Below are 11,915 nucleotides of genomic sequence, written 5' to 3' on the forward strand. Positions count from 1 at the left end.
GCTTAATTCCACAGTGATATCTTGATTTTTAGCTTATGAGCCTTTCTGGGAAATAAGCTGCATTTAATCGTGTCTTTGTGGAATTCTAGTACAAAAGGATTTCAAGCTTTTAACTGTGGATTTTAGTCCCTACTGTAAAACAAATAGTAACTAATAACGACTGCATTGTATGGATAACACTCAAAATGCAAAATAAAAGATAATTTGAGACCTGAGTTATAATGGTAAAGATATCCAGTACATCTAAACACAGGAAAGAAAACCAAAGTCAAACGACACCAAGATCATTAGTGTTTTAACTTTTAACATTATTTAACGTAGCTCATTGATCAAGCAATCAGAAATCAGAAAATACCATAATGAATCTCCCAAATGAGATGAGGTGAAATAAGATAGGCCTAGAATAAAGAGAAAGGATTTTTTAACACAATATTAATATTTAGTAGAATATGCCAAATGTGACAGTTTGCAAGTTGGAACTAACTAGTAACTAACTAACCTGAAACTTTTCAGAGCTTGCTCCTCACTGAAACCAGAAATAGCTGAAAGTGATGAGCTGCTTATAGACCTGAGTTCTCAAAATAATATCTAAGTCAGTTTTACCTACACTAACAATCTCGCTGTGGAAGTGAAAAGTCTGGTGACGTCACTAGGCTACAGTGTCCCCTTGGAGCTAAAAAGAAAGAAGTTCCTGATTTAAAAAAATTAAAAATCACAATGTAGTTCTTCCCAATTCTTCTTCCTAGTTCATGAACATGATAAATACTTCAGACAATGCCAGAAATCAACTGAGTGTTGAAAGTGGGTGCGGGCTTCAGAATTTTTCTATGCAAGACAAGGATAGTAAATAGAAATTATCTTTCAGTCTTACCAAAAAAATCTTGCAACCCAACTTGTATTTACGGTTCTTTAAGGATTAGGTATATTATCCTTGTCCAATATTTTTTTTTAATTCAATCAGGGTTAGGATATCTCAGATCTATAAAACAATTTAAGAAGTTTTTGCTAAAATTATATTGTAAGAATTCACTTTATGTTGGACACAATACTAAATTAGAGTCACATAAACTCCATCTGCATCTATATTGCAATTGTAGGATGGCAGCTGAAGACACTGAATGTAGCTCTTGGAAGACAACACTGACCACTGACGTAAGTAGGGTTTCTTCAGTGCTGAGCTAGAAACTCAGGACTTTTCTGCTTGGTACTGGTGATGAATCTCTACCTCTGACTTAGAACTAGAAAGAAATAGAAGACAGTTGCCCTCATCTGACTTGCAGGCTTGATATTCAAGAAAACCAGAAGATTAATTTTTCTCTTCATAAAAATATCTGTATCACAAGCATAGCTTGAAAAGCAGAACTGATCATTCTTATGACATGATAATTTGGAGAAGAAGGATCATTTCCTCTTGCAGAAAACTATGATGACTGAAAAGAGCTAACTGCTGAGCTAGTTGTAGAGATGTTTATGATATTACCAAAACAATTTCAAACTTGTCAAGACTTCTTAGATCTCAGAAACCTAGTTTTCAATTTTCCTAGCAACTCTTGCATAGAAGACAATTAGATGCTTGAGTAATAATACAAGATTAAAATAATCATTCAAACAGAAACAACAAGAACCTTTAAATGACTGATTTGAGTACTGCATTACTAGAAAATATTGTTTTAGAGCAGCTACTTCTATTTGAATTTTGAATTTTGCATTTTACACTGATTTTGGCCATAATTATCATGGAAATTGGAGAATCTGAGGAAAAAAATATTTCTGGCAACAGTATTGTCTTATAATTAAAACATTTTACAAATACTATTGAATATACTTTAACAAGCTGGTTTAAAATTTTCTTTGTCTCCAAAGTTGAAATCTTTTTCTCTTCCTCTTATTAATGCTTTGAAATACTGTTTCTAAAAATATTCACTCCCCATCTGTTTCTGGTTAGGTTTTTCATCTGTGGCATAAAGAGTCTGAAATCATGTGTTGCAGCTGTGAAGGAGACCCAATTATGATGCTTCTCTGCCACAGTACCGTTTGTATCTCATACAATCAAACTGGTCTGGATAGTAGGCTCTCTAATCAAGCTAAATTATTGCCATTCAGCCACACTTTCAAACAGAAGCTCTTTGGCTTTTTTAGAGAAAGATGCCAAAATTAATGTGACAATATCACTGTTCCAGGAAAATTACAGACAAGCAAGCATTCTTCATTCACTGAAAATGGTCAAGTACCAGACAGGTATATGCTGCAGAAAGGTAGGTTGGGTCATTATCTTGAGAGATGGCTTATGATTAGCATAAGTTTTTGGAACATTTTACAGCCTACTGCTGTTAGAGACCATCAATCAAAGTGAGCATTTATGCTACAGCTGTATATTCAACTTATATATGACATTTGCAGCCTGCTTGAATAGAAAAAAAAATAACACAATCTTTATTAACTTCTGACTAGTTCCTAATCAGCTCTTGTGGAAAGACATTATCCAGAAAACTATTGCTGATCTAAATTCAAAACACTGAACTTTGTACAGTATTCTAGACTTCCTCCAGCCATACATCAGAGGTGCAGAAGGTAGAAAAACTGAACTGGCTGTACAGAGGGATAATCTGTATAATAATAATAAATAATAATAATAATTTTACAGAGCATATATTTTTTAATTCTACCCAGTCAAAGGGAATTTTAGACATTTCTAGATCTCAGTTGCTACTCACCAACATCAGATAGAACTGCAGTTAAAGGTACTATCAGAACTGCAGTTAAAGATGCTATCATTTGGTTTTGCCTGACAGTCTACATTTATTAAATCATAGAATCATAGAATGGTTAAGGTTGGAAGGGACCTTAAAGACCATCAGGTTCCAACATCCCTGCTATAAGCATGGACATCTCACAATAGACCAGGCTGCACAAGGCCTCACCCAACCTGGCCTTAAACACCTCCAGGGAGGGGGCATCAACAACTTTCCTAGGCAGCCTATTCCAGTACCTTACTACTCTCAGGGTGAAGAATTTCTTCCTTATGTCTAACATAAATCTACCCTCTTCCAGTTTAAAGCCATTTCCCCTTGTCCCATCACTGCCCTCTCTGTTGAAAAGCCCCTCCCGAGCTTTCCTATAGGCCCCTTCAAGTACTGGAAGGCTGCTATACAGCCTCCCTGGAGAAGACCCTTGTCTTCTTCAGGCTGAACAGCCCCAATTCCCTCAGCCTGTCTTCATAGCAGAGCTCCAGCTCTTTGATCATCTTCATGGCCCTTCTCTGGACCCTCTCCAAGAGCTCCATTGTCTTTCCTGTGCTGAGGGTTCCAGAGCTGTATGCAGTAAATACTCCAAACTGACTGAAAAATATGTATATACATCTACCCTAATTTATTTACTGGCGATTTTATCTCCTCCTTCCTTAAATTTTATCTCCACAGCCTCATTTGAGATCCATACACTGCCGAAGTCATCAGTGTCCTCTTCCAATGGCTGGAGAATGTGAACTTTTTCCAAAGAACATGAAAACAACATTAGACTGCAGATACTCTTTCTCATTTTCTTGCTTATAACTCAGCTGTTTCTACTTTAGCCCTTTATTTTCTCACAACACCTCATCAAACCACACAGGATCACAGAGTAACTTAGGTTGGAAGAGATCTCTGGAGGTCACCTCATCCAACCCCCTAATCAAAGCAGGTAAATTAAACCAGATTTCTTAGGGCGACTGTATTTCCATTCTCCATTTCTTTCCATTCTCCCCACTCATACAGCCACATCCCCCCTCTTCATGCCTTCAGTTCTCCACAGTATTACTTTTTACTAGTGAGGAGTCAGAGCAGTACGTGAGAATGAGCAGAGCAGTCTATGGACAGGAGGAGAATGAGGATGTGGTAGAGCAGATAAGGTTTAGCAGGAGGTGGTGGAGGAGAAGGAAGGGTGGGAGGAGGTGCTGGGGAGACCAAGGTTATGCAAAGGATTGGGGAAGCGGCTTTGTGGTAGGAAGGAATGCAGTTTCTGTGCTTTGAGGGCTCCCCTCTGAGCTCTTAACTCCCCAGCAGCAGAAGAGCAGTGCCTGCATACAAGAAACCCTTTGACCACTGACACCTTTGTGCAGAATGCTCCAGTGCCTCTGCCTTATGCAAAGCGAAGAATGTTTGGGTGATGAGCTGGGTATTTGAATATACAAATCAGTTTTGGTTTCTTCTAGATTTAACTAATTTTCTGAGTTTTGAGTGTTTGCTTTTAGAAACATAATTCAGGAATTCTTCTTCAGACATTTCTTCTTCCACTTTTCCCACTCAACAACACTCTTTACTTTGTTCCTTTCTCAGGCAGTCCCAGCAACCCACCTCCAGCACTACATGCCTTTATTCTTCACCTCCAGACTCAGCCATGATATGCCTCCATATTTAGTAGATCCCAGTTACTTTATTCTCAATGTCAGATTTCAACTTTTGCCTAGTAAAGTCTTATTTCTTCCTCTCAGACCAGCTTTTCTCACATGTGCCTCCAGTCAGCCTCTCTTCATGTGAAAGGTTCTCAGTTCCAACATGTTTGTACAGCCATTTATAGTTTTACCTATCCCACATCCTCTTACAGTTTCAGTGTTATCACCTACTGACTCCCAGTTCTCTTCCCTAACTCCCATTTGAACTCCAGTGCCCCATTCAATATTCTCATCCTTTGAGAATCTATTTCAGACCCCTCCCACAACCTCTAGCCTCAGTTTTCTTCTCCCCACCCATACGCTTCACATATTTTAATTTCTTTGTCCTCTTCTACTTGGTGTGTTCCCTTCTGTCTCTGAAGGTCTCTTTGACCCCACAGCTCTCCCTTCCATTTTGTAGGCACCTGAGAAAGGTGCTATTTGGAACACAAGACATACATGCTGTTTGCTCTTCATTCCAGTGGGTGGGACTCAGCCCAAGGCCCACAGTAGCCATGGAGAAAATTCTGCTGGCCTCCACGCTGGACCGATGGGACACAGTCAAAACTTCTTCAGAGGACAAAATCTGGAAGGTTTCTCACTGAGCATATGTAGGCTGCATTTTTTTCTGTAGTCTAGAATATGGAGCACCTTGGGTTGGTTAACATGAAGCCCATCGAAAGCACATCACTGAAATGAAAGCAAGTTAACTGTCGAATGTCCAGGAAGTTCCCAAATACGAGGTGCAAAGTGTAGGGATACAAAATGATTGTCCAGAGGGAAGTTCAAGTAAGCAGCATCAGTGTTCCTAGGATCTCATAAGCCTTTAGTAAACCCAAGTTCTGTCAGTGACCAAGTGACTTTCCAGAGCTCTGTATTTCACAAGCACAAAGGAAAGAGTCTGCCTGGTTTCTTGGAGAGTAGCACTTTGGTGAAGTGCTCTGCACTAAGCCAGCTCAGCTCTTCTACCACTCACACCAGGAAACCTTCAGACCCTGGAACCAAGAGATACTGATATGACCTTGTCCTCAAAGATGACTGAATCATGGAGGAGGTGATTATTTTCACACTACAAAACTAACAGGCAGAGAGACAAATAGAGACAGAGACAAGAAATCAAACAGCATGACAGAAACTAAAAGCAAAAAAAACCCCTGAAATAGAGAAGTAACATAGTGATTTTCTACCTGGATAGCTACATCTGGTCCAAGCCTTTCAATAGGAAGTTGGATAGTCTTATTAGAAGGAGGTGCTACTAACTTTGTCTATGAATAATAAATTCTCAGGTTTCTCCACAGAAGGCATGCTGCAAATATCCAAACCCAGGAAGACACATTACACAGTCTGTCACTGCAGGCCACACATTACTGTCATTTTTTAACCTGACTTTGAACTAAAGGATGAAAGCCACTGTCTGAGGCACAAAATCATAGAATAAATCACAGATTCATAGAATGGTTTGAGTTGAAGGGACCTCAAAAATCATCCAGTTCCAACCCCCCTGAATGGGCAGGGACACCTCTCACTAGATCAGGTTGCTCAGAGACCTGGCACCGAACACTTCCACCACCTCCCGTGAGCAACTTGTTCCACTGTCTCACCACCCTCACACTAAAGAATTTCTTTCTAATGTCTAACTTAAATCTCCCCTCTCCCAGTTTAAAGCCATTTCCCCTCATCCTGTCACTAAAAGCCCTTGTGAAAAGTCCCTCCTCAGCTTTCCTCTAGCCCGTTCAGGTACTGGAAAGCTGCTATGAGGTCTCCCTGGAGCCTTCTCTTCTTCAGGCTGAACAGCCCAAACTCTCTCAGACTGTGTTCATAGGAGAGGTGTTCCAGCCCTCTGATAATCTTCAGGGCCTTCCTCTGGACTCACTCCAGGAGCTCCATGTCTTTTTTATGCTGGGAGTTCCAGAATTGGACACAGTACTCCAGGTGGAGTCTCACAAGAGCCAAGTAAAAGGGAAGAATCACCTCCCTTCACCTGCTGATTACATCTCTCTTGATACAGACCAGGATATGCTTGGTTTTCTGGGCTGCAAGCACTCATGTTGAGCTTCTCATCAACTAACAACCCCAAGTCCTTCTCTGGACTGATGCATTCTCCTGTATTTGTGTTTGGGATTGCCCTGACCCCTTGTGCAGAACCTTGGACTTGGCCTTGTTGAACTTCATGCAGTTTGCACAAGCCCACTTCTCAAGCCTGTCAAGGTTCTTCTGGATGGCATCTCTCCTTTCCAGTGAATTGACCTCACTGTTTGGTGTCATCTGCAAACTTGCTGAGGGTGTGCTCAGTGCCACTGTCCATGTCACAGACAAGATAATAATTTCAGACATACAAGAAAATTCCTCTGACAAGGAAGGATACCCTTGTCCCTCTCATTCACTTTTTTAGCAAAGGCCCAGAGACTTTCTTATGTGTTGCTTCACTACACTTTTATATCAGTTTCATTCAAATACAGGATGAATCTTCCCACACTTTGTAAAAAATTGTCTAGTGTTGCAGTGCACTGGCAAGCAGTTATCACAATCTACTACACATCTCTTTGGGGCCTGTGCAGCCATCACTACCATATATTTCATTTGCATAGCAATTTTGTTGTTAAAAGCAGCTAAATAAATAAATAAATACAATGTAGAAGATACTAGAAAAAAAATGTACTGTTACAACAATACTGCCACCTAGTAACCAGAAGTGTAACAGCAGAGAAAAAAAACCCCTATGCTATGTGTAGAATGTGCAGGCACTATTTTAAATAACATTTTAAACTACAAAAGTTGCAAAATTACAACTGGAATAGGATCATTTCCCTGCATCAAATTAAATAATTCTCGTGGTTCTGTTTCATTGTGGGGAAGAAATAACTCATACGCTCCACAGATTAAAGTTGATTCTGAATCCTGGGAAGTGTCTATGGAGAATAGTCAGCTAAGGGACTGACTCACCATAGCACTTGAATTAAAAATTCCAGCTTTTGAACACAAAAGCAGACAGACTTTAGTCCACGTTTACTCATGCCCTCCAGCAGCTTGCTGATTTAAAATGGTATTGCTAAATGTTTACAGAAATAATCAAATCGACAGTGAGAAGGATATGAAACAAATAAAATTAAATCCTGAGAAGAGAGATCAAAAGAAAATAAGATGTTAGTTGTCATCATAAGTGGACAATCCATTCCTGAAAAGGAAAATGATAAAACCAAACTAAATAAGGAATATTTATTTAAACAGAGAAAACAAACAAACAAACCCCAACCCCAAAACAAACACAAAAACCCACATATAAAGATTGGGACACATTCAATTGATTGGAGAAAAGTTCCCAGGCACTTATGAGATCCCATATCTCTTCAAATACAAAATACTTTTCTAAGTATCTGTGATAAATAAGCAGGAGAGTGTGCAAAACAGAATAAACTTCTTCACATGATTTCAGCAAGCATCACTGGAATGAACTCCTGCACCCTGTACTCCCTGTATTGATAAAGAGTTGCAGAGTATATTGTCTATCTTTAATTTCTAACATGCAATGTGAATGCTGCATCATCTTACCATGTATTTTTAGAGATCTATTATCCTAGCATACCAGATTTTTTAGTTTAGCATAAATTTATTTCAAGTTCCCTCAGAAACAATGGCTCCTAGGTATCAGCCTGCAAAAATGCTCCCTTACAAGTCAGTCTAATGAATGACTGCATCTCCTTTCAAGAGCAACATGATTTCGATCATCCCCTAAATTTCCAGAGAAACATAAGAACACAATTACTCTGGAAGCTGTGTGATGGCAGGATGAACTCCCCCTTCACCTTGGAGGAAGCAGGACCCTTCCAATGCCATCAAAGTGATGGAAGTGACCTCTCACTCACCATCAGACTCACCATCATCAGACACATGCCTGACAAGATTACAGACAAATACCTGACAATAAGGGAGTGGCAAATAAAATGCTTCTGTATCTAATGTCAGGCTTGAAAGTGGTTTAATGAAGATTTACACAGCTACATTTTTTGCCCTAAAAAATTGGAAGCACTGTGACAAAAGTATAGAAAAGCACCAACATTCATACATTCAGTGGCAATTTCTGTTCTCCCAGGACAAGAGAATATTCAAATTAAAAGCTGGAAAATTCAGAATCAATAATAAAATTCCTATTTTTACCATGTGAATTTCAATAGTGGAATCACCATTATTGGAAAGTATTGAGTCCAAGGACTTACTATAATTTTAGAGAGAAATTAGTATTTAGGTGTATCAGTACTACTGAGAGTTCCATGAACTTAGAAGCAATATTTAAGATGCACTGAAGCCAATATCTATCAGTATTCAGAATGAGTTCTGTGTTAGATATGCATTAACCCTAATTTAGTTAATTCCAAGTTTCTCGCTTTGAAGCACCTCCTACTGGACACTCCCAGAGAACAAATACAGTCTTGAAGCTAAGATAAATACTGCCTGCCTGCATTTTAAAAAGTTTTTATATAAGTATATATTCCTTTAAACCCATACAAATGGGATTATTTCCACTTACTTTCCACATTTTAGTTAAAGCTAATAAAGGCTTAAAGTGTTAACTGTGAAACAAACTTCAGAACTGAACAATCTCTTGACTCCAAATCTAACATAACAGGTCAGCATACTATGTATTTTATCAAATCAAGACCCTCAGAACATAGCATACAGGCTTTCAGTTAAAACTATTATTTGCAAATAGGTAAGGGAGAAAAGATGAAGTTGCAAAACTGAATTCTCCTGGCAAAATTATTCCTGTTGGAGATTATTATACTTTGATGGCAATTTCAAGAAGTTCATGTTTTAAATGCTGTAGAAGTGACTCCTAGTCAGCTAACTTTCTTTCTAAACATTATTTCAAGGGCACATACTAGAGAGGCAACTAAGTTGAGCAGTGTAACTCTGATCACAGTCCACCTCTGGATAATCAGCATAGACCTTTTCTTTTTCTCTCCATATCAGCCCATGGCAGCTCTGCCTCCTGTGCCCTTTGTGGTCCAAGGTTGCAGGGACACAACTGTCTTCCCAGAAGGGATGTGGATGCAGTTCCAACAGGGTGTTGGGGATCAGCTCTGGAGAGAAAAGGGAGTTAATGGCAGCTCTCTAATAGGGAGAAACATTTGAGAAAGGAATAACAATCTTCAGGAATCGAGTGACAGATTTTTCATAGTGTGGGACCCAAACTCTTTGGAAGAGTTCAAGCCAAAGCAAATAGCCCAGATTCCCTGACTCCCAGTGAAATGCCTCAAGCAGATGGGTAGTGATCAAAAACATATAAAGCTAACTTGTGCTCCATCAGAAATGGAGGCAATGGAAGATGCACACAGGTTACATGCTGCCTGTCTTCCTCACTCATATGTGAAAACTTCCTTCAGGGGAAGGGGAGGAAGAATTTGGCCCAACATCAGGAGAGGCAGCAGCAGGCATTCTTCACATTTGTCCTATCAGTCTAACCAGAGAGTCAGATGTGAAAGACAGACACAAAGTACAGTGACTGAAGGGCTGCATGTATACTTGTTCTGAGCTCCCTGCCAAAATCCTGTAGACTGATGCTTTTACAGGCTAGCATAACTGAAAAAACTTTTTTTTTTTAAAATACTAGTGGCAGATGAAGTGTGCTAAATGCTTGGCCTACAGACTTTGTCTGATAAAGCTCAAAACTCGAAATGAGACAGATAAAAGTGACAGGAAACAGACAGACCACCAGGTCCAATAGAGGGATGATTGTCCACAGTTATTATTTTGACATATGCTAAGTGTATGAATAAATAAGAAGCAATCACTGGAGCATGAAATGGCAATACCAGAGTAATTTTCTTTCCTATATAATTGAGCAAAATTAAAACTTCTAGAGGAATCAAATGGAACCTCAGAACTAATTTTTTTAATGGTACTTAAGTGGAGTAAATCAAACTTGCTAGTTTTCAATAAATACATGTAGGTGGATGGGGAGGGAGAACTATTTAAGTAGTATCATGCTTTCTAGTTGTGACTGCAAATGACAGTAGTGTGTGTCTCTGAAAAAGAAAGTTATTTCCTGAAGGTTCACATTTAGTTCTACAAATACAGTCTTCAGTAGAAGAGAACAAACAAGAAAGAAGAAAAAGATCTGTGAAGGACTGTTCAGTTCTGACCCAATTATAACAATAAAAAAGACTGAAATAGGTAGCAAGAATGGAAGCAGATACATAACGAAATTGAGTACAGAACCAGTATACAGGAGATGCAACTACCAGGTCTAGTTTGCTGCATGTAGGAATTCTTCATACAATACACACATGAACTGGAAAATGTACTGTATGCATGTGCAACACCAGATTGTGCTCTGGTTTGTACCAACAGCTCAGTGGTAGCCAGTGTTGGGTGGCTTGAGCTCCCTGGCTCCTGGAACTTGGCTATATTTAGTCCAGCTGATGTAGCCTGTCAAGTGTGTCCTGCTGTTGATAAGGTGCCGTAGATGACAACAGTGGGGGATAAAGGGGGAGGAGCAGGATGGGGGCTTCCACCAACTGTTTCTTTAGGGGGTCTCAAAAGCCCTGCAGCCTCATTCCTGTTTAGCTCAGACTCTGCTTTCTAGATGCAACTGGGACCTTCATCAGAAAAAAAGTGAAGATGCCAGAGCCTGCAAAGAAAACAGGTAAGGATCATAACTGACAGACAAAACCTAAGAACAGCTCAACAGAGAAAACCCAAGTAGCTTTTGTATACTAGAGAAATAAGATGCCTTTGTGGGGAAAAAAAAAACAACAAACAAAATAAAACAAAAAACAGAGAGGAAAAAGAGGCAATATTGATGAAGTTATAAATGTAAAAGATTTTGAGTGGTCTTGCAGAGAAATCAGCAGCTAGTCTGGCAGTCCTCAGCCACAGTATTTTGTCAAGAGACACTGGATGAGGAAAGAATAAAGGTGAAATACATTCAATTTTCAGATTATTTTAATGTCTTATTTCCTTTCCCACTCATCTCTAGGACTCTGAAAAAAAGCTTGTAGTCTCTCTCTTGGGCAGCTAGGCAGTACATACCTCTCCTGGTTTTGTTTTGGGTTTTTCCCTGATACTTCTGAGGAAGTGTAAGCGACACACTTTGATGGTATTTGTTCTTAAGGAAATCTCTGTGAAAATGAAAGCAAATGGCACCTATTTCAGATCTCACTCTTCCTAGTTTTTCCAGCCAGTGACAGTAGAGCTCTAGGAAAAAAAGATGACAATGTAATTCAAAGAATGTATGTGTATTTCTTGTCACTCACCCTCAACCATTCTTTCCCCTTGAGCCAGAAGATAATTAGCCATTTTCAGAAAGCCAAGGTCACATAGCCCAGGGCAAGTGCATCAGGAAAATATTTCAGATTTAGGAAAGTTCTAATTTAAAATTGAGAAATAAGGAATCCCTCAGAGGCTGCCTACACAGGAAAGAAGGGAAGGCCTAGGATGAGGTGTAAAGTGCAACGAATCTGTTTGTCTCAGAAGGAGGAAGAGAGCCTAGGAAGCAGAAGTAGGGAAA

The 11,915-nt window shown here is 39.4% G+C and overlaps 1 protein-coding gene across 1 annotated transcript in view; it reads left to right on the top strand.

The window, feature by feature from the left end:
- The first annotated feature begins 11,026 nt into the window (after nt 1-11,026).
- MYBPC3 (myosin binding protein C, cardiac) overlaps nt 11,027-11,915 on the top strand; it is a 58,002-nt gene continuing 57,113 nt past the window's right edge. The window contains exon 1 of the mRNA XM_009999527.1: nt 11,027-11,051. Coding sequence (XP_009997829.1) covers nt 11,027-11,051 — 25 coding nt within the window. The remainder of the gene's footprint in view (nt 11,052-11,915) is intronic.

The sequence above is a fragment of the Chaetura pelagica genome, unplaced genomic scaffold (assembly GCF_000747805.2).
Source record: "Chaetura pelagica isolate M959 unplaced genomic scaffold, ChaPel_1.0 scaffold55, whole genome shotgun sequence".
NCBI lineage: Eukaryota > Metazoa > Chordata > Aves > Apodiformes > Apodidae > Chaetura > Chaetura pelagica.